The 23,590-nt window shown below is 43.7% G+C and overlaps 1 protein-coding gene across 40 annotated transcripts in view; it reads right to left on the bottom strand.

Annotated features, from left to right (window-relative positions):
* Positions 1-23,590, bottom strand: part of LOC116989340 (receptor-type tyrosine-protein phosphatase S-like) — a 394,665-nt gene that overhangs the window by 89,178 nt on the left and 281,897 nt on the right. For 12 of the 40 annotated variants that reach the window (XM_033046611.1, XM_033046631.1, XM_033046612.1 and 9 more), the window contains 4 exons: positions 18,319-18,345; positions 17,174-17,291; positions 2,898-3,485; positions 2,116-2,216 (listed from right to left, as the gene is read on the bottom strand). In XM_033046611.1, coding sequence (XP_032902502.1) covers positions 2,116-2,216; positions 2,898-3,485; positions 17,174-17,291; positions 18,319-18,345 — 834 coding nt within the window. The remainder of the gene's footprint in view (positions 1-2,115; positions 2,217-2,897; positions 3,486-17,173; positions 17,292-18,318; positions 18,346-23,590) is intronic. The other 28 variants (XM_033046641.1, XM_033046645.1, XM_033046642.1 and 25 more) reach the window with 5 other exon arrangements.

Genomic DNA, 23,590 nt, shown 5'->3' with positions numbered 1-23,590 from the left:
AATATTGCAAATACATGTCCAGATAGTAATCTCGACATTTCCCTACTGCGGTACGGTTCAAGGTGGCGCAGCGGTAGAGTTGCTGCCTTACAGCACCTGAGACCCGGGTTCGAATCGGACTACGAATGCTGTCTTTATGATGTTTGCACGTTCTCCCTGTGAACCTACATGGGTTTTCTCCGGTTTCCTCCCACACTTAAAAGACGTATAGGTTTGAAGGTTAATTGGCTTGGTGAAATTGTAAATTGTCCCTTGTGTGTATAGGATAGTGTGTTAGTGTACGGGGATCATTGGTCACCACGGACTCGGAGGGCCAAAGGGCCTGTTTCCGTGCTCTATCTCTAAACTAAACTAATCTAAATTAGTCACTCACTTATCTCAGTGGGTGTTGTTCATGTGAGGAAATGTACAATGAGTTGGTGACCCTCGGACTATCCTTGATCGGACTTTGCTGGCTTAACCTTGCACTAAACGTTATTCCCCTATCATGTATCTATACACTGTAATGGCTCAATTGTAATCATGAAATTGTCTTACTTCTGGCTGGAGAGCATGCAACAAAAGCTTTTCACTGTACCTCGGTACGAGTGACAATAAATTAAACTGCAACTGAAACTGAGTGTTGGTGGCACTTTAACACAGAGGTATGGCTGACTGTAATCTCTTGAAACTATGGAGGGCTAGGCTCAGGATCTTTGAAACTGAGGAATGCTTTGATCCTTCAGTGCCAGTTTCACATTACCCGCTCACTCAATGTAAAACAAGTCCTGGCATTGACGACTTGATCCCTCAGATGGTTTTTACATTTTACCAAGTCTTATAATTCCCTCCCCCTCACCTCTCTCCTTCATCTTTACTGAACCATCATATGCTTTGAATCATACAAATCCTTTTCGTGACAGAAAATGTTGTCAGTTTACAAGCATGAATTAAATGTTTCAACATCAGTCCCAACTGAACGCACGAGGAAACTTTGTTGGAAATGAAGACGTTTTAGACAAATTTATGTTCTTAAAAATTAATCTAAATTTCAACTGCCTCCTTAATCCACCAAGATATACCATCAGAAATGTACATTGAAGTTACAGTTTAAAAGAGATAGATAGGGCGGATCAATTTAGCAGGTAGAGCTGCTGCCTCACAGCGCCAAAGATCGGAGTCTAATCCTGACCTTGGGTGCTGTATGTATGGTGTTTCACCTTCTCCCTATGACGACGTGGTATTTCTCCGTGTGTTCCGGTTTCCTCCCACATCTCAAAGACACGAGGGTCTGGAGGTTAAATGGCCTCTGTGAAATTGTCCCTTGTTGATAGAGAGTGGATGCCAAAGTGGCATAACTAGTAGGAACAGGTGATCAATGGTCGGTGTCAACTTTATGGGCCGAAGGGCCTGCTTCCGTGCTGTACCTCTAAACTAACCCACCAGAAAATACGTTCCGCAAGTCTATACAATCAAATTAAAGTTACAGGATAAACGAGATATAAAGAAGTTGCCAAGATTTATTCTAAGGACTGGTGAGAACTGAGATCTATGGAAGCATGAACATTAAGTGGCCGGCCCCCTGTGGGATCAATAACCTGCAGTAACCTGGGCTCTTGCCTTTACTGAGAATCAGGGAGCCTTCCTTCCTTCAGCAGGGTTCAGCTTTTGCCAGTTTCTGAAAGCACACTGCACTTTTCAGCAATTCTTCAGGCGTTAAGTCTTACTTGTCATTCAGTGTTTCCGACAGAGGTTCATAGACCATCTGTGAATTGTTTCCTGAGTACCCGTCACCCTCAGCAAGATGCATCGTTCAGCGTGAAATGTGGCTTTGTTCTATTCCATTTCCTTTCACTTGGTCTTTCACAAAATAAGGCATGGGAATACCAGTAGGAGGCAGTTACTACACCAATGTACTCGCGGCAAGGTAAACAGCCTCATTAGAATGTACCATTTGGTCTGATTTGTTGTTCTTCAGGCCTCTGGGCGGAACTAGCCACAGGAGCCTTGAAGCGCAATCACAGCTCCCAGGACTCTGGAGGGTAAGGGAGTGATCCTTCAATGGGGCATTCCCTGGGGTTTGGGTTATTCAAACTAAAGCGGATGTGAATGAAACACAGACACAAACGGAGTTACCTTGTATGGAATGGGAGAGTTGTAGTGCTCCGGAATCTCCCAGCTAAGCAACACAGAGGTCTTCATGGCAAGCTTTACTCGGAAATTTTTAGGGAAAACTGCTGAAAAAGAAAGCAAATTAAAAGAAAATGCCCCAAGACAACGCAAACAGACATTAGCTAAACATGGCTAACCGGAAACACACCAGGAGGTAATGAAGGAAATCCCCAGAGAATTTTACTTGTACATATTCAATTAAACCTTCCATTCATTGTGCCTCATTTGAGATACCTTAACTTTTGAGTACAGTCGCACTACCACATACCCACCAGCAATCCAAGTGATCACCAAATGGTTTCTTCCCCAACATTGTAGTACTAGTCTGCTGGATCTGCTCAGCTGGTCAATGCTTCATCTGGCAAGCTGGGCACAGAAGCAAAACCAGATGTCCATGTAACCACCACGCTTCTCTGGCTAGTAGTGGCCTGCACGTCTTCTACAACAGCTACACTAACTGCTTATGGCTACCAGTCAGAAGTACATAACAGCAGTCATTCCTACCTGTGTAGTTATGCTTGTAGCATGGAGCGTATAGCCCAATGAGGACCTTCTCCACTGGGTATGGCCTGCTGACCCCAAATGATGACCTTACCTGGGTGAAGCACTCTGAAGCTACCAACAGCTTGTACTCAGCAGACCTGACATATTTTACCTTGTGATTTGACGCATTTGACTGCAAGTAGAGTGTACCAAGCCCAAAACTGCCCCACCGCCACCCGGGATTACAAATAGATAACCCCTACCTTGATCCAGTGGCATGGTCCGATACTGAACAGCAGGACTGTAAGGGCCAGGGCCTTTATTGGTTTGTGCCCTGACTTTAATGTCATAACTGGTATCCGGTTTAAGGCTGTCCAATGTGAGGCTAGACTGGGAGGATGTGGTGGACACTTCGGTGGGACTGCTCTGGGCACCTGACTGTCTCCAGGAGACAGTGTATGAAGTGATGACGCCGTTCCTTTCTGCCAAGACTGGGGGCTGCCAGGCAAACTGAAGGGATGAGGTGGTGACATTTGGCAAGTCCAGGATCTGCGGGTAGCCTTTGGGCACGTCCTCTGGGAGAGCGAGCTGCTTAACGTCCTCCACCCCGACACCAGCGCCGTTGCGGGCGGCCAACCTGAATGCGTAGGTGGCACCTTTGTGCAGGCTGCGGACCATGTAGTGATCCTCGTGCTCCGAGAACTCCAGTGTCGTCAGGGGCAATACATCCGTACGCCCTAACCGAAGCTGATAGCCAAGGACTCGACCAAATGCTTCCGAAGGAGCCTGCCATTCTAACACGACTGAGTTGTCTTGCATGAGACGGACTGAGAGTGTGGGTCTGTTGGGGACTGAAAGACAAAACACAGTTTGCATATGAAATAAAATGAGGACATTCAGCTCATCCAGCATATGACATCTTTCAGAACAATCCCCTTCTCCCAATACATTTCCTTGAAAACTATCCTCTAAGTTCCTCATCTGAATACTACGAGCTTTAACATTAGACACAGTGGCGCAGCGGTAGATTTGCTGCCTTACAGCACCAGAGATCCGGATTTGATCCTGACTACAGGTGCTGTCTGTAGGGATGTGCTACCTGTGACCTGCCTGGGTGTTCTCCGGGTGCTCTGATTTCCTCCCACTCTCCAAAGATATACAAGTTTTTAGGTTAATTGGCTTCGGTCAAAATTGTGCAAAATTGTCCCTAGCGTGTAGGACAGTGATTATGCAAGGGGTGATTGATGGTCAGCGTGGACTTGGTAGTCTGAAGGGACTGTTTCCGCAATATATCTCTAAAGTCTAAAAGGTAATAAAATGGCTGTCATTGCATTTCTATCAAATAATAACTCAGGTATGTAACAAGCACCTCTTCTGTTGCCACCAGTTTTCCACCACTGACAAACTACTGCATTGATTCAGTCCTGATAGAGGTCTATCTGAGAACTTACAAGTTCCTTTGTAATCGCTTTTCCCAGTTAAGCAAATTCACTTCTGAGGTAATGACATCTGCTGGCAGGCTGTTGTCCTGATTAACGGTGCAGTTCTCTATGTAAATGTACAGCAAAGATTTTTCATTCAATTTAATGCCGCACTAAGCTCAATTTGCCTGCTGTAATTTTCACAGCTCCCTTTTCATCCGTTCCCTTAATCACTATGGACCAGCTAAAGAGAGATTTATCAAAGAGGCAAAAACAAAATTAAGTTGCCAGTGGGTGAGAGTCATTAGACTACGAGGTGGATGGCTCACTTTCCCGTTGAAATTTTAAAGTCAATTTAAGTCACTGGAGGAAATGAAGTGGAACACAGTTTCAGCCCACAACTCCTTAGACACAGTAACCCAATGGTACGACAGTGTTAGTGAGGAGCCCTGTTTAGGTCACTGAAGGATACAATTATGACTCTCCGTGAAAACAATTACGGCTTTCAACTCCATTTAGGTAGATATATGGATAGGAAGGGTTCAGAGGGATATGGGCCAAATACAAGCAAATGGGAACCAAGTAGATTTGGAAAAGGATGAGATGGCCCTTAAACAGTTTGGGCGGCATGGCAGCAGTAGAGTTGCTGCTTTACAGTGCCAGAGACGCAGGTTTGATCCTGATTATGGCTGTTGTCTGTACACAGTTTGTACGTTCTCCCCATGACTGAGTGGGTTTTCCTGGGGGACTCAGGTTTCCTCCCACACTCCAAAGACGTACAGGTTTGTGGGTTAATTGGCTTTGGTAATTTGGAAATTGTCTATCCTAGCGTCTAGGATAGTGCTGGTGTAAGGGGATCACTGGTCAGCGTAGAGTCGGTGGGCAAAAAGGATCTGTTCCTGCGCTGTATCACTAAACTAAACTAAAGCTACATAACAGGCGGTGTCCAGGGATGCAGATTGAGACAAACAAGTACTGATGGAAGATTATTAACTCAGTGAAAGCTACACTGTGTTTTGCTTGAAACTTGTTGGTCATCCAGCAGAATTAGATAAGCAATGGGGTGGGAGATTGCAACCTTCAGGTGGTCCACCCTGTTACAACAAATGCAATCAACCTGGTGTGCACAAACAGAAGATCAAACAGAACAAGTTGTCTTACAACTTTAGGCTGTGCACGCCATATGCAAAAAGAAGAAGATGAACAATAGTTAGGCTGGGTGCTGTTTAACAGCCTCTCGAATGCTTAATTCTTTAAAGGAGAAAATAAGTGTCATTGATACATTGAAAATAGAATGTATTAATTTGATTGCATAATGAATGTACAGAAAGACATGTACCGATGGTATTGTTTATTCTGTATATATATTTTGAATACATAAATTATATTATTGAAACATAAAGACCATCTCAGCCTCAGGCCATAATACAGGCCACTGCCTGCACTGTGAGGGGCGGTGGTGGAGGCAGATACTATAGTGGTGTTTAATACGTTTCTAGATAGGCACGTGGCTATGCAGGGAATTGGATCTGACTGACTAACCTGAGGTTAGTTTATCTTGGCATTATGTTTGGTGCAGACATTGTAGTTCCTGTGCTGTATTTTTTCTACATTCTATGAACAGAGTACGCTTTGTCCTGTCCCCGCCTCCCTTTCTGCTTTCTCACCCCACTACAATCAGTCTGAAGAAGTGTCCTGAACCCCAAATATCACTAAGTCATGTTCTCCAAGGATGCTGCCTGACTGGCTGAGTTACTCCAGCACTTGGCGTCTGTTGATCTACGTAAAGGTTTAGCTTGGCGTTGCAAGGCTGTGAGTTGAAGGAGGAAGGATGGTCTGAGGAAAGTAAGCGCATTGTTCTGGTTTTCAGAAGAATGAATTATACAAAAGCCTTTTCTGCAAACATGAGGCTCAAGTCAAAAGCTATTCGCTATTCAATTTGCGTCTGATTTATCCCTTCTGGAAACTGCACTTAGATGAGTTGGATGTTGGTCATTTGACCAACTGGAAACACAAGGAATAAAGAACCTAACTAAAAAATGAAGCAAAAGGATTAATCTTCATGTATTACAAATGTATTTTATTATCCATCTTATTAAAATAAAACATCTAAGTGTTGAATCCCAACCCCTGCCTATACCTCATTCTTGGAAATCCACATTTTATGTGTAAACCATCTGAACCTTCTCATCCTTCAAATGGATTTCAATTTGTAATTTGCTCCTGGATTTTCCAGTCTATATAGATATCACTTGAACCTGATGATTAGTCTCCAGCTTGTAACTCATTCCTTAATATCTATTACTCTCTGCATTAAACATCTGATCCCTTTTAATTTAGATTGCAATCTGCAACTCCTCCCAGATATCCATTACTTGGAGTACTTTACATTACATCGGAAAGGCCCGCTGTAAATTCAAACCAAAAACTTGGGCCTAAGGGATCTTTGTTATCGGCCTGTGCTCAGCTTGTCTGCTTCACTTAAAGGAGGTGATAAGGTGTTCATGAGAAAACTGCAGGTTGGTTAATTCATTGAAATTTATCTGCAGGCATCATTCAGAATTGTGCAGAGAACACTTTATTTCAGCACACTGTGCTTTTGTGGTGCCAGGATCAAGCAGCAAATGCAGGTTCCAAATTTTCAAATATCCCAAAACATTCACAGGCGTATTGGCAACCAAACTCGGCATGAAGGTATATATTAGTTTGTGCACAAATACATTATACTGAAGTACATGAGGAAGTAAAATGTCAGATTTTTTAAAGTTAATTTTGGGATGTGGGCATTGGATACATTTCCATTGAATGACCGTCTCTTATCGCCCTTGAAAAGGTTACTATGAATGGACTTCCCTCTAATGAGGTCATGAGAAGGGTCCTGACCTGAAACATCACCTGTCCATTTTCTCCAGAAATGCTGCCTGGCCCGCCGAGTTACTCCACCATTTTGTGTCTATCTTTGGTATGAACAAGCATCTGCGTTCATTTTCATAACATTATTGCTATAAGGTTATAAGGTTATTGGATTCAGACGCAGCTCTACTAGGTGTGCCATTGTGTTGTTCCTTAATGAGCAAACTGTTGAATTCTAGTCAATAGATGTCACAAGCATCAATCCACCTATCCTTCATCTGCAGATTAAAATTAACTTTCTTTTCATTGTTTCCCCCAATTTGCTTCCTTTTCCAGCCCATGCCTCTCTGACCTTATAATCTCATCTTCTAATTGTTTTAATCATAATTATTCTGTGACAAAAGTAAGTTATATTTCACCCGTGTACGCTCTTTAACGTAAAACACACACTTTGTGGAAGAATTTAGAGACTTTCAGTAGTTTGAAACCAATTAAGATCATGATTAATTTTTGGGGAAAAAAGAGGGGAAAAAAAAAAATCATAAACAGACCAGAAATGACAGACAGACAAATGGGATTAAAATTGAGAGGCATCATGGTTGATATGGACAAGTTGGGACTCTCCTTAATGCAGGTGATCTCCAGGCAACAGGAAGGATGTGATAGATAGAGAGGAAATTGAGAAGGATGTTGCCAGGATTGAGAATTATGGCACAGGGAACTGATTCCCTATTGTTTACTTTGCCACAGAGGCTGAGAATTGATTGAGGGTGCAGTAAATCCCACATAATCTGCTATCCAATAGTTTCGAAAATCTAGAAGGTTTGCCATTTGATTTACCAAGGTCCTGTATATTCTCTTAAATTCATTGGGGTCTCGTTCTTGTGCTCCCTTTAAATTCACTTGAAAATTGATTATACTAGTGTAACATTAAAAAAATATCTAATTAACACGTGTTGCATTATTATGTGTAATTGCTTACAGTGCAAAAAAAATGCTAATCTAGAACTATCAATGTTTCAAAAGCACAGGATGAGTTTTTACTTAATGACATGAGGGGCCGGGATAGGATAAATCGAGTGGGTGGATTAATATTTAAGATGCGTAAATTGGAGAGATTTAACTCAGTTGAGTTTAGTTTATTGTCACACGTATCAAGGTACAATGAACACCTTTTTGTTGTGTGCTATCCAGCCAATGGAAAGACTATGCATGATTAGAATCAAGCCGTCCACCCATGTACAGGTCTGCTGTTGGAGTAGAGGTATAAACGTATGGAGTGATTGTAATGAAACGATTGCGGATCCACTTCTGGACCAGCAGGCAGAGAATCGCCCGCCTTAGGTGCCGTCATTTTAGAGGAGAGTAGAGGAGAAAGTTTTTCTTATGATGTAAGGGGTTTAGAACTGTACTACCTGGTAATTTGGGATTAAGCTGAAATCCACAGGCATTTAAAGGTTGGGTAGCATCTGATGTGATCATTGTCAACAAAGCCGTGAAAGAGATATGGCGGATAGACTTGGTTTTCTTTTTGCTTTCCATGAACTTATTTTGCCTCCTTCGGTCGTAATTTTCCTTGATTTTATCGACACGGTTTGTTAGCTGATCCTTTGAATCATTCGTCAACTTGTACACCGCAGATGCCACCAGAGGACATTTGACTGCGCAGAATGGTTAAACTGCGAAATTGAGGAATGGGGCAGCAGGAGTTCTGGAACATTAAGATCTTTGGTTTAAGTGTAGCTCCAATCTGTTCTTGTCACACCACTTGCTGGCAAAGCACCAGGCAGCCAAGTGTCTGCCAGTAGTATCTAACTGCAGCCATTACCTGGATGTATTTACCAAGACCACACTAAGTTGTGCAAGTCAGCAATAAAACCACGTGCACAGGCAAAGGGTAGAAGACCACTTCAATACAGCGGACACCAGAAGCATGTGGCAGGGTGTCAGGGACATCACTGACTACAAGAGCAGCCCCGCCTGCCCCCACGGTGATATCACACTGGCCAACGAACTAAACACCTTCTTTACCGGTTCGAAACTGGCAACACCACCAGGTGTGGAATAACCCCGGCCATTGCGGAGGGACAGGCCTTAACACTGAGCACTCAGGAGGTACAGTGCGCTCTGCGTAGGATCAATCCGCGCAAGGCTGCAGGCCCGGATGGAGTCCAGGGAAGAGTATTAAAGGACTGTGCTGGACAGCTGGCGGAGGTATTCACGAGAATCTTCAATCTATCACTATCTCTGGCAACGGTCCCCAAGTGCCTGAAAACAGCCACCATAGTGCCGGTGCCGAAAAAGTCCAAAATCACCAACCTCAACGACTACCGGCCGGTTGCCCTGACTCCAATCCCTATGAAGCGCTTCGAAAGGCTGGTCCTCTCCCATATTAAATCCAGCATCCCTGCCTCACTGGACTCCCATCAATTTGCATACAGGGCAAATAGATCGACAGAGGATGCCATCTCTCTGGCCCTTCACACTGTCCTGACTCACCTGGACAGACAGGGCACGTATGTGAGGATGCTCTTCATTGACTATAGCTCTGCATTCAATACGGTCATCCCCACCAAGCTCACCACCAAACTCCACCAGCTAGGCCTCAGCTCACCGATATGCGCTTGGATCCTGAACTTTCTCACGGAGCGACTGCAGGCAGTGAGACTGGGCCCGCACCTGTCCTCCACCATCACCCTGAGCACCGGCACACCACAGGGTTGTGTACTAAGCCCCATGCTCTACTCCCTCTTCACTCACGACTGTGTCCCTGCATTCGACACCAACACCATCGTGAAGTTTGCAGACGACACAACAGTGATTGGGCTGATCACCAACGGTGATGAAACAAACTACAGAGCGGAGGTGCAGAACCTGGCGGACTGGTGCACCAATAACAACTTGGCACTAAACACCTCCAAGACCAAGGAGCTGATTATTGACTTCAAGAGGTCCCATTCTGGAGAATACGCCCCAATCTCCATTTACGGGGAAAGTGTGGAGAGAGTGTCCAGCTTTAAGTTTCTGGGCACTCACTTTTCAGAAGACCTCACATGGTCCACGAACACCGCCGCGCTGGTCAAGAAGGCACAGCAACGACTGTTCTTCCTGAGGACATTAAAAAAGACTGGTCTGCCCCAACAGCTGCTGACAACGTTCTACCGCTGCACCACAGAGAGCATACTAACGTATGGCATCTCTGTGTGGTATCTCAGCTGCACGGAGACGGAGAGGAGAGCTCTTCCGCGCGTCGTCAACAGAGCGCAGCGGATCATCGGGACAGAGCTACCAGCCTTGGAGGGCATCTACCACACGCGGTGCCTCAGGAAGGCCCTCAGCATCCATAAGGACTCATCACACCCCTGCCACGGTCTGTTTCAACTACTTCCCTCCGGCAGACGTTACAAGGCCTTCTACGCCCGAACCTCCAGACTCAGGAACAGTTTTATCCCAAGAGCTATAGCGGCTCTGAACCGGTCCTAATGAGTGCCCCCCCACCCACCCCCTTTGGACAGTCACCCTCAGATGGTCACGTCAATCAATTCAGCTTGCTTATTTATGTATTGTATTTATTTACCATTCTTGTACATCAGTGGAGCTGCACACTAAATCTCGTTGCACTGACGTGCAATGACAATAAAAGATATTATTATTATTATTATTATTATAAACCTGGAGGAGCATCTAAATCAACACTTTGCAAATGCAATTCAGGCAGACTAAATACCGGCAAGATATTAATGCTGGCAAACTCTAATCTTGCAGCAGGAACAAATAAATGTCAAAGCCAATGATTTGTAGTAGAGGGGTGCGCAATGGTACAACATTTATCAAGAGACTTTCTCAACACGGAGGAGGAGGTAGAAAAAGAAATCGGATAGAAAATAGTAAAATAAATATTTGTTTTCAATCTTTTGTTTTCTTTGCTTGTATTCCTGTCATCTAATTTCCCCATTCACCTCAAATGATTAGAACATTCATTTGCTCTCTTAAGGGCCTGTCCCACTTTCACGACCTAATTCACGACCTCTGCCGAGTTTGTCCTTGACTCATACTCGCAGCATGGTCGTCACAAGGTCATAGGAGGTCATAGGTAGGTCGTAGCAGGTCATGATACTAGTCGTAGGTACTCGTGGCATCAGTAGGTCAGGGCGTTTTTTCAACATGATGAAAAATGTCCACGTGTAAAAAAGGTTGTGAATTAGGTCGTGAAAGTGTGACAGGCCCTTTACTTGGTACCCATTTTCTGGGGTAGGTACATTCCTATCACCTTTCTGTGTGTGCTCTGACAAAGAATATTGACAGTGAAACTCAGTGCAGTCTCTGTATAGGCTGTGTGGGGAAGAACTATAGTTAAGGAGGAGCTGGGGCCAGTGTAACAGCCTCTCACACACTGGTTAAGGAGTGACGCAATGTAAGAGAATGCATTGGATTGATGGCACAATTGAATGGTGAGAACGTCATGTCTTGATTGCATTTACTGTACATAATTTGAATTAAAAAAATTGTTAGTCTTGAGTCTAATCTTCTTAATTGCCAACTGTCTGTACAATGTTCCAATTCATATTAATGACCCCTGCAGCTGAATTTGTCGTCTGCAGCACCCAAACTCACGCGATATCGGATGAAATACCCAAGGGAACCCTGGCTACTGGCACAACTGCAAGTGAGAGCAGATTCATCGACAAGATAGTAAAATTGTTGGCTAAATAAGCTACCATCGCTTTCATGCTGACTCACAGTAAACATTGAACGAGGTGCGAAAAAGTGAAAGCACTGAAAATTGTGCTTACTGGAGTGAAATCTGCTCCTTAATACAGATTACAGCAAAGTGCCAATGTTTTACTGGAGGGTTGAGAGAAGTGACAGCATCTGCCATGTAAACTAACATTTTATTGGGCTTAAATAATTGTTAGTATAAAGAGAATTCGTTATAGCATGGCAAATTACCAGAGATTAATGGGGAATGTTCCTTTCCCAGCTGTTCTATTCCTGGGCCTTTTGTAATAAGATGCCTTCATTTAAACCAAACTGCTTTGCATGTTGAAACAGTAAAAGGATGTTTACTGTTCTTATGTGTGCTAGTCTGCAAGTGTGTGTTAGTGGGTGGGCATGTCAGTGTTCAGGTACATTAGAATAATGTACATACTCATAATGTGCATGTAATGATATGCCTGCAGGTATGTATTAGTCTGTATGCATGCAGTGCGAAGAACATTTTCTCTGAGGTTTCTAAGCCTTTGGAAATCTCTTCTTCAAAGGGCCGAGTCAAATGTGGGTCCCTTGAAGGCAGACACGGGTGAAATTATTATGGGGAACAAGGAAATGGCAGAAGAGTTGAACAGGTACTTCGGATCTGTCTTCACTCAGGAAGACACAAACAATCTCCCAGATGTACTGGAGGACAGAGGATCTAAGGGGGTAGAGGAACTGAAATAAATTTTCATTAGGCGAGAAATATTATTGGGTAGGCTAATGGGACTGAAGGATGATAAATCCCCTGGGCCTGATGGTCTGCATCCCAGGGTCCTCAGGGAGGTGGCTCTGGAAATAGTGGATGCATTGGTGATCATTTTCCAATGTTCAATAGATTCAGGATCAGTTCCTGTGGATTGGAGGATAGCTAATGTTATCTCACTTTTCAAGAAAGGAGCGAGAGAGAAAACGGGGAATTACAGACCAGTTAGCCTGACTTCGGTGGTGGGAAAGATGCTGGAGTCAATTATTTAAGAGTTAATAATGGGGCATTTGGATAGCAGTAAAAGGATTAGTTCAAGTTAGCATGGATTTATGAAAGGAAAATCATGCTTGACTAATCTTCTGGAAAATTTTGAGGATGTGACAAGTAAAATGAAGGGGAGCTAGTGGATGGTACACAAAATTGCTGGGGAAACTCAGCGGGTGCAGCAGCATCTATGGAGCGAAGGAAATAGGCGACGTTTCGGGCCGAAACCCTAGTGGGAGCTAGTGGATGTAGTGTATCTAGACTTTCAGAAAGCCTTTGATAAGGTCCCGCACGGGAGACCGGTGACTAAAATTAAAGCACATGGTATTGGGAGTAGGGTGTTGACATGGATTGAAAATTGGTTGGCAGACCGGAAGCAAAGAGTAGGAGTGAATGAGTCCTTTTTCAGAATGGCAGGCAGTGGCGAGTGGAGTGCCGCAAGGCTCGGTGTTGGGGCCGCAACTGTTTACCATATATATTAATGATTTGGAAGAGAGAATTAAGAGCAACACTAGCAAGCTTGCGGATGACACTAAGCTGGGTGGCAGTGTGAACTGTGAAGAGGATGTTAGGAGGTTGCAGGGAGACCTGGACAGGTTGAGTGAGTGGGCAGATGTGTGGCAGATGCAGAATATATAGATAAATGTGAGGTTATCCACTTTGGTGGCAAAAACAAGGGGGCAGATTATTATCTCAATGGGGTTAGGTTAGGTAAGGGGGAGGTACAGCGAGACCTGGGTGTCCTTGTACACCAGTCACTGAAAGTTGGTGTGCAGATACAGCAGGCAGTGAAGAAAGCTAATGGAATGTTGGCCTTCATAACAAAAGGATTTCAGTATAGGTGTAGAGAGGTTCTTCCACAGTTGTATAGGGCGCTGGTAAGACCACATCTGGAGTATTGTGTACAGTTTTGGTCCCCTAATTTGAGGAAGGACATCCTTGTGATTGAGGCAGTACAGCGTAGGCTCACGAGATTGATCCCTGGGATGTTGGGACTGTTATATGAGGAAAGGTTGAAAAGACTAGGCTTGTATTCACTGGAGTTTAGAAGGATGAGGGGATATCTTATAGAAACATATAAAATTATAAAAGGACTGGACAGGCTAGATGCAGGAAAAATTTTCCCAATGTTGGGCGAGTCCAGAACCAGGGGGTCACAGTCTTAGAATAAAGGGGAGGCCATTTAGGACTGAGGTGAGAAAAAACCTTTTCACCCAGAGAGTTGTGAAATTGTGGAATTCCCTGCCACAGAGGGCAGTGGAGGCCAAGTCACTGGATGGATTTAAGAGAGAGTTAGATAGAGTTCTAGGGGCTGGTGGAATCAAGGGATATGGGGAGAAGGCAGGCACGGGTTATTGATTGGAGACGATCAGCCATGATCACAATGCTGGCTCGAAGGGCTGAATGGCCTCCTCCTGCACCTATTTGCTAAGTTTCTATGTTTCTATGAGTCTTCAAATACGTTTTCGACTTTCGACTTTAGAGATACAACGTTGAAACAGGCCATCGATAACCCCGTACACTAGCACTATCCTACACACTAGGGACATTTTTTACAATTTTACCGGAGCCAATTAACCTACAAACCTGCACATCTCTGGAGTGTGTGAGAAAAGCTGAGCACTCAGAGAAAACCCACGTGATCACAACTCTGTACAGACAGGATTGAATCCATGTATCTGCCGGTGTAAGGCGGCAATTCTACCGCTGCGCCACTGTGCCACCCCCAAGATAGGGATAGATAGAAGATAAAATCTTGATAACCAAGACAGGGTTAAAGGGTGCAATGATGAGGGGGGACGGGACGTGAGGATGTCATTGCAATCCAATCAGCTTCAATCTCATGTCCTAATTTGTTTGCTTTTTGTGTGTGCACGGGAACATACATAGAAATACAATGAAAAATGTGCCTTTTTTCTCTATTGGCTTCCCTCCCTTTCCCTCTTCAGACCAACTGGAAGAGAATAGGACGTTCATAAGTTCAGAAAACATATAACCATATAACAATTACAGCACGGAAACAGGCCATCTCGGCCCTTCTAGTCCGTGCCGAACATTGGAGCAGAATCAGGCCATTCGGCCCATCGAGTCTACCCCACTATTCAATCATGGCTGATCTATCTCTCCCTCTCAGCCCCTTCTCCTTCTCCCTGAAACGGAAAGGTTCACATGGGAGGCTCAAACGGCTGGAGTAACTCATTGGACAGGCGGCATTCCCTCTGGAGAGAAGGAATGGGTGACATTTCGGGATGAGAGCCTTTTCCTACACACAAGGTTCACACGGGATATGAGGATGGCCCAGGTGAAGGTGAACTGAATAGCCCAAACCGAGTGGAAGATTAAAAACCCACTTTAAAAAATAGCTGCACACAGATGTCCTGCCAATATTTACTTAGCAAGTTGCCAAGCTTTCCTCTGTCAGATGCTCATTGGACCTGTTTGATCTCACCTGCTCCCTCGTGATCTTTATCTGGAGATGCTGCAACTACACCTGTGCAATCCACACAGCAGTATCTGCCAAACACTGCAAGAAAATGTGCTTTTTTGTTCTATCCGCTTGCAATGTGCAGCAATAGTGATGACCGCTACAGTGAATCCACCAGAGTACCTGGGATCTGACCCTGTCACACATGGGTCTGCCGGCAGCCTCAGGGAGGGACGGGGAGAAAAGGATATGGACAAAATCCGTGAAACCGTGAGGTAAGTATTTCTGCGGCTGCTTCAGGCTGATGGCATAAAATTACCTGAATTAATTGGCGCCTTGCCAATTAGTGGCCAGCACAGCAGGTGAGATAAAGTCTGTCAGCGGGAAATTATCATCATTGACAGTTCTAACTGGTGACTACTTAGCATGCTGTTATTAGATTCTCCTGTCCACTATCTTAATGTAAGCATTAATCTGTTTATTTTAACTGGGTGAGTAATGCCATTAAAAAAAACTTAACCAAATGAATGCGTAGAGCATACATCACCTAACGTCAGATGGTGATTTCATGGGTAACATTTCTTCACTTGGCACTCAAAGATCTTCAGAATATTAAGCCTAAATTCTAAATCCCCAACCTCCAATGTCCTCTCTCTCCACTCTATGGAAGAGACCTGTTTGCTCCTGTGGAAACTTTGCAAGCTATATCACTGAGACCCTCTTTCACAACTCTATAAATTATAATTCACAAGCGAACAGCTGTGCAGCTGTCAACTTGGCATTCCTGCAGCTTCTGCCAGAAGCAAACAGAATTTAATGCTACAACATATCAACCCTCTCCATATATCTGCCCACTCACTGCCTCCTGTTTATCTATAATGGATCCATACAAACTCTTGCACTGATTTATTAATAACCAGACAAACTGTGGCATGCAATAGCTACCAATCCAAATCTAGAATCAGGACGATAACACAATCGATCTTCAGCCAAACCTCTGGTATAGAAATGTATTTCCTCAAGAAAGGTTGACAAACATACGCCCCTTCTCTAGAGATAATTGTAGGGCAATAATTTCCTTCATAGGGGCCACAATACTGGAACGAAATACAGAATTTATTGCAGAAAATATTGGAAGTGTTCTCCATCTCTTTCTCCGTAGGAGATATTATCAGTGATATTTATACATCTCGCCTTCTACATCAATCAGACCAAATGCAGACTGGGTGACCATTTTGCTTAGCACCTGCGCTCTGTCACGGTCACCTGGAACTCCCAATGTAAGCCACACTCCTATCACCTGGGATGAATAGAACCATGAAGCAGCCTTAACTTCCCTGGGAACAGGATGGTAACATCAACTTTTGCTTCTAAACGCTGCCTGGCGAAATTCCAGGGACAGCGAACAAAAACAGACAGAGACACAAGGAACTGCTGATGCTGGTTTACAAAAAGGACGCAAAGTGTTGGAGTAACTCAGTGGGTTAGGCAGCACCTCTGGAGAACATGGAGGAGCGACGTTTCAGGTTGGGACCTTTCATTAAACAAGCTATCTCTTCATGAGAGAATCACCCGAGGGCATGAGCAGGTGACGCTCACTACTTGTCACCATCTACACGTCATGCTGCTCTTGCCAAGGCCACCAGCATAATCAGGGACGAATCTTACCCTGGTGGCTCTCATTCTTCTCCCCTCTCCCATCAGGCAAGTGGTACAGAAGTATGAAAACGCACACCTCCAGATTCAGGGACAATTTCTTCCCAGCTGTCCCAGTTCCCAGGCAACTGAACCATCCTATCACCAACTAGAGAGCAGTCCTGAGCTACCATCTCAGGACTCATTGGAGCCCCTCGGCCTTTATTGGACTTTATCTTGCACTAAACGTTACTCCCTTTATCCTGTATCTGTACACTATGGACGGCTCGATTGTAATCATGTATAGTCTTTCAACTGACTGGATAGCACGCAACAAAAAAGCTTTTCACTGTACCTCAGTACACATGACAATAAACTAAACTGAAGCGAAGAAAAAAGGGAAAATATAATCAATACAATTTGGGCCAAGTTGTATAGCCCTCGACAGCTTCAAGTCTTAAACTACAGGAGGAGACTGACCTGAACCTTTGGTCACCACGAGCTTCGGCCTGCTGCGTACACCATCGCCTTTGGTTGTGTAGGCTGCCACAGTGATGGAATATGTTGTTTCTGGCTGCAGCCCAGCGATGATCATCTCCTATCATTGGAAACGCATTATTTCAGCTCAGGACAACAGAAATCCAATTTGGTCACATTCAATGAATTTAAACAGTCCCATGCATAAAATAAACCCCCTCAAACCATGGAACTTAAAAGGTACAAATTAGAACCCTCTCTCGTCGACACTTTTCCAAAAGGTAAGCCAGATTCCATCTCACATTGATTTTTGGACTCTGTTGAAATTACTTCTGGTTGGAACTTTGTCCACCACTCACTAGACTCCGTTCCCAAGAGACCCTTTCTTTTTGAATGGACTGGGCCCAGTGCCAGAAGGAATAGCTTTAAGGCATTCAGGGCTTTCACTGGAAGGGCACCCCTTCCCCACAACCTCCTCCTCCCCCTGGCTTTCTTATGTATGGAATACCGAGAATCCATAGAAGGTGGTTACAAAAGGAGCTGAATTAGACATTTGAAATTTTGGGAGCATAGAGACGTACAGCAAGGAATGAGGTACTTTGGCCCACCTTTTGCATGCTATCTCACAGTGGGTTTTTAATTAATCCCACCTCCCACCGCTTAATCCCACCCTGCAGGTTTTGGCTCTTCAAATATTCTTCCAAGAACTTTAGAAACATGATGAGGTCTTTGCTTCCACATTCTTCCAGGCTGAGAGTTCTAGACCTTCATCATTTGTGGAGTGGATTATTTTTCTTAACTCCCTTTTAATTATTTAAAATCTAATTATTTAAATCTAGTCTCCCTTCTGGGGTAAATAGATCTCTCATATTTATTCTGACAAAAACTCTCATCATTTTATATGCCACGTGTAAGTCTCCCCACATTCTCTTTTGTTCTGAAGAAAACAATCCCAGTTCAATCAATGTTGAAAATACCAGGATAAAATACTGTCAAAGGAGAACCTCCCTAGAAAGAGAGCAAACCACGGCAAACAGCAAGCTAGCAGGCCATGCAAAATCAGTAAACAAATATTTATGGGTTTCTTGTACATGGAGAAACAGGAGTATGCAGGAACAGAAAAACACTAGGGAGCACAGTTTACTCACATATTCTGCAGTGTCGTCAGTCTCCCACTGAGCAACAGGAGGAAAGCAAAAGAGAGATAAAAAAACAAATAGAATCAAGGACGAAGAAAGAGTTTTGAGGCATCTAAGACGGTTTTGGTTGGAAGAACATGCAGCCCTGCAAGATCCATTACAGCAAACAGGCATCACAATGCAAAAGCTGGTTACTAAGGGAGGATTGGTGAGCCAGTGTCCCAGGATGAAAATACATAATAAAAGCATGAACATGTTGGAATCACTCAGCGTGTCAGGCAGCATCGGAGCTAAGAGAAATAGTCAATGTTTTGGGTCCATGATCCTTTATCAGCTTTGAACAAATGAGAAAAAAAAGTTAGTTTCCAGTTGCAGGGGGTAAATGAAAACATGGCCCGCAACTAAAAACTTAACTTGTTTTCTCTCTTTCCTATTTTGATGAAGGATCTTGGACCTAAAGTGTTAACAGTCTCTCTCTCCACAGATGCTGCCTGACCTGCTGAGTGTTTTATTACAGTGCATCAGGACACTATCTGGTCTTGGCCTTGGGCTGAAATGCTGCTCAGGCAGCCTCAGCTAAAGGCATTCTCCAAGAACACTGAGAGTGGAGCTGATCCTCAACGACGGCTCAAAACATTCAGCAACGAACCAAAACAAAAATTCAGAGGGAACTGACATGAGTTAAAACCATAATTGGAGATTAAGTTCAGTACCATTGTTTACACAGCCCCAAAAGTAATGAGTCGCATGAGACTGGTCCTGTCCTGGCAAAAGCTTAACAATCACTTCCATGATTTTTCTACTTTCTCTCCTATTTTGCAGGCAGTATGGATTTGCATCTTGTCTTCTACCCATGCTGCCAAACATTGGACTATGGAGATCGTTACTAGGCTCTATAGCTAAGTGTAAAGACAAAGGTGGCCGGGAGGGAGTGAGTGAGTGGTGGAGGTGGATATCTGGGCCAGGGAATTCAGTGGTGGGAGAAGAGGCACAGCTGACCCTCATTCTGTCATCTGTAGACACATGCTTGTGACATGTGCTCTTCATAAGCAGATACACATGCTCGTGTACATTCAGATTTAACATTGTTCACATTCAGGCATGCTGCTATATATACAATCACAAGTGTCCGCACACATCTTCAACTGTAATCACTCATGTATAATGGAACGCAGGGCTGATATTTTTACATCAGCCTTCCCAAGAAACAGTTATCGTGCCAAATGATGACGTCTTTTTCTTCTAACTTTGAGCAGCTGAGACGAGTCAAATCCGCACGCAGTGAGAAGATACAAAGTGCTGGAGTAACTCAGTGAGACAGGCAGCATCTCAGGAGAACATGGACCAGTGACGTTTCGGGCTGGGACACCTTCTTCAAAACGCCACATGCAGTTAGAATTGATTTGGATATTTTAATGTTTGATTGGTTCCATATCCAATGACGTCTGTCCCTGATCCTTAAGGCTGGCTCTACATTCAATGATTCAAGTCACTGAGAGTTTGCTGCAGATCCCACAGGTAGTTTGAAGTATGTTGCAACAAGAAGCGTTAGCAGATTCAAAATTCTATTATTTTCATCGTAGATTTTGCAAATTTCTGGTCCTCATATGGAGTTTAGTAAGTCAGAAGCATAGATCCATCATGCGGACAATAAGGTTAATGGCACTTTCTCATCGCCTCTTTTAATGACAGTAAAATCATCTTGAGTTGTTGACTATCATTAACATTAGATAATATTTGCCGTCTGTGGATAAACTGAAGGCTAAGAGCATGAACCTTTCAATTTGCTTTGGCTACCACTTCTTATTTCATGTGGTTGTATAGCAGGAGAGGAACAAGTATAATTTTATATTTAGATGTTTGAACCAAGTAATTGGAGAGTGTGTTTTGACAAATTATATTATCAAGGACTGAAATGATGTAACAACTGTGTAAGATTATGAGGTTGTACAGTGAGGTGATGCTAGGGGCAGCACAGTGGCGCAGCGGTAGAGTTGCTACCTGACAGCGCTAAAGACCTGGGTTCGATCCTGACTATGGGTGCCATCTGTAGAGAGTTGATACCTTCTCCCTGTGACCATGTGGGTTTTCTCCGGGTGCTCTGGTTTTCTCCCACATTCCAAACATGGTTTGGAATGACAGGTTTCTAGGTTAATTGGCTTCGGTAAAAATTGTAAATTGTCACTACTGTTTAGGATAGTGCTATTGTGCGGGTGATCGCTGGCCGATGCGGACTCGGTGGGCCAAAGGGTCTGTTTCCATGCTGCATATGTAAACTAAACTGTCTGCTAATTACACTGTAGCTTAAATGCTGCCTACAACTCTAATCGTCCCATTACAGGAATGATTTGATTGTCCCTGGACAGAGTGCAGAGGAAGTTCTGAAGATGTTGCCAGGACTGGACAACTAATAACAATGGGGTAAGATTGCAGCAGGTAGGGTTGCTGCTGGATTGATCCAGTGATCTGGGTTTGATTCTGGCCTCAGGTACTGGCTGTATGGAGTCTACACATTAACCCTGTAACCCATTTGGGTTTCAATCGGGTACTCTCTGGCCATTGATACAATACTTGGATCAGGACTTGAAGACCTATAGCCTGCAGGGCTACAGCCCTTGTGCTGGACCATGTGATTAAGTTGGTGAGCTCTTTCTTTACCAGCATGGACATATTGGGCAGAATGGCCTTTTTCTGCATCTCAACATTTCTTTAATTCTATTATCATTTTGGGAACCTGGAAAAGACATTAAATGGAAAGGTTTAATGATAAGAAGTGATTGAATGAACATATGTGAAACTCTCTCTGACATTGGTTGCAATTAGAGTGAGGTTCAGAAATACATGACTCCTACAAAGGGTCAAATGAAAAATTTGAGAAATGCTTTTACACGCTAAGCGCTGAGAACACCTCGACTGCTTGGTCATAAAAAATAGTTGAAAGATACTATTGGGGAGGATGAAACTCTGCGCATGGTCAAATAACCTGCCCTGTAAATCTGTGGTATTTGATTTGATTCAGTGGGAGATAGTGACACAGGTTTAATGACAACAAACACTTGACTTTGATGGGGCGTGCTTGTCGAACAAATGCAGTTTTAAAAGCTCCTACATTAGGACCTTGGAAAAAAAACTGGAGATAGAAATCACCAATTTGCAAGGTTATAGCATGGCCCATTTAATCATTCATTCAGTGATTAAATCTAAACCAAACAATACAAGACATTGCGGGCAAATAGCATTAAACACAAGTGATTAGATTTGTGTGCAGCTGGAGTTTAATTCAATTGATTACAGTTAGTGTGATGACCATTTAACTGTATGCTCATACTATTTTATGCCAAATCGCTTGTCTGCACCTGAAGAAATTCGCAAATTGCAGTAAATCAGTGTAGAATGAGCAAAAGGAAAGGTATTTGATTAACAGGAATTCCATGCAACCGAAGAGAATAGGATGGGGTTTGGGTTTACTCAAATTCGTATAATAAGGAGTGAATGAGAAGTGGCTCGGATTGTTGGAATTCTGCACTGTGGAAGTATCCAGGCTCATTATCACCGGCAGTATAGTGGTTAAGACAGCCAGAAGATGATGAGTTTGCATCACACTCGAGAGTATTGATTCAACAAATCTAACGGGGATGTTTGTTGAGGGTCAGATGTTTAAACCAAGGTACCATCTGCTATCCAAAGTGGATATCATTTTGAACAACAGGAGATTTATCACTGGTGTTCTGTTCAAATCTCTTCCTCAATTAACAAGTATACAGTCATACAGCATAGAAACAAGCCCTTCTGTCCATCAGATCCATGCTGACCAAGAAGTCCATCTACACTAGTCCCTTTTGCCCCGTTTGACCCATATCTCGAAATATTTCCCTTTCATGTATCTGGTGGAATGTCTTTTAAATGTTGTACGGCACCTGCCTCAATTATTTCACCTGTCAGCTCATTCCACACACATATCACCCTCTGTATGAAAAAACAACGCCCTTCAGGTTGCTGCTAATTCTTTCCCCATTGACCTTAAACCTATCCCTCTCAGTTCTTGCTTTTCCTCTGTCAGTGAAAAGGCTGTGTGTATTCACTCTATTTAAGCCCTTGTGATCTTGAGTCAGGTCAGGGGGAGTTCCCCCCACCACAGGCACCATGTAATCCCGTGCTACCTGCTCCATGGTCGGATAGTCAGTGACTAAACTCTCCCCCACCTGGTTTGCCAGGTGAGGAGGGGGCTGTGGACCCCCGGCAGGACCTGTCAAAGGGCGGATGAGCTCCTAGCGAGCCAATGGCCATCCACACTTCAGTGGAAGCTGCGATCACTGTTGTACACAGCATTGTAAGGCACTGTGCCCGTTGATGTTTGCAACGATAATGATAATGATCTTAAACATGATCTCATATATTTCTATAAGATCACCCTTCAGTCTTCTCTGCTCCAAAGAGTCCTGGCCAGCCCAAACTCTCCATATAATTATCCCAACATTATTATTATTATTATTATTATTATTATTATTATTATTATTATTATTATTATTATTATTATTATTATCACATTGCTGTCAAAGAGAGTCTGCGTTTCCTTTTACACATTCAATTTGTTGGAGTGTGAGCATCATCGGTCAGACTAGCATTTAGAGCCTATCCCTATTTGCCCTTGACATGGAGGTGTTGAACCATCTTTTTCAATCACTGCAGTCTTCTTGTCAAAGTGCACCCATGCAGCTGTTGGATGGGGTGTTCCAAGATGTAGATCCAGCAATGATTGAGCAGCAAATGCTTCCATGTCAGGATGGTCACATACGACAAAAACCAAGGTGAATCTGCAGGTGGTGGGATTTTCATGTGTTTGGGAGGTGGCTGCCAGGGTAGCATAACCAAGTAATTAATGGCCGTGCATTTTGTAGATGTTAGTTCACTCTGCAGTCATGTTGCGCTAATAGTGAAGTCAATGAATGTTCAGGATTAACAAGATATCAATCTAGCAGGTTGCTGTGTTGTGGATGGTGTTGAGCTTCCTCAGTGTTGCTGAAGCTGCACTCAACTCAGTAAGTGAAGGGTATGCCATTACCCTATTGATCTGTGCTTTGTAATCAGTGAGTTTGGGGAGTCACCAGTGAATCACTCACTGCAGTATGCCTGGCTTCTGACTTGCTTCTGGAGATTCAACATTTGCAAGGCTGGTCCAGTTGAGTTTCTGGTGATTCCATAAAGGTAATAGCGGATGACTTGATGATGGTAATATTAGGTGGTTAGATTCCCCCTGATCATTGTTTGGTACCAGTGTGGT

This window comes from Amblyraja radiata, chromosome 29 (assembly GCF_010909765.2).
Source record: "Amblyraja radiata isolate CabotCenter1 chromosome 29, sAmbRad1.1.pri, whole genome shotgun sequence".
Taxonomy (NCBI): domain Eukaryota; kingdom Metazoa; phylum Chordata; class Chondrichthyes; order Rajiformes; family Rajidae; genus Amblyraja; species Amblyraja radiata.
The sequence above is the reverse complement of the archived record's forward strand: the minus strand, read 5'-3'. Positions and strand labels throughout refer to the sequence as shown.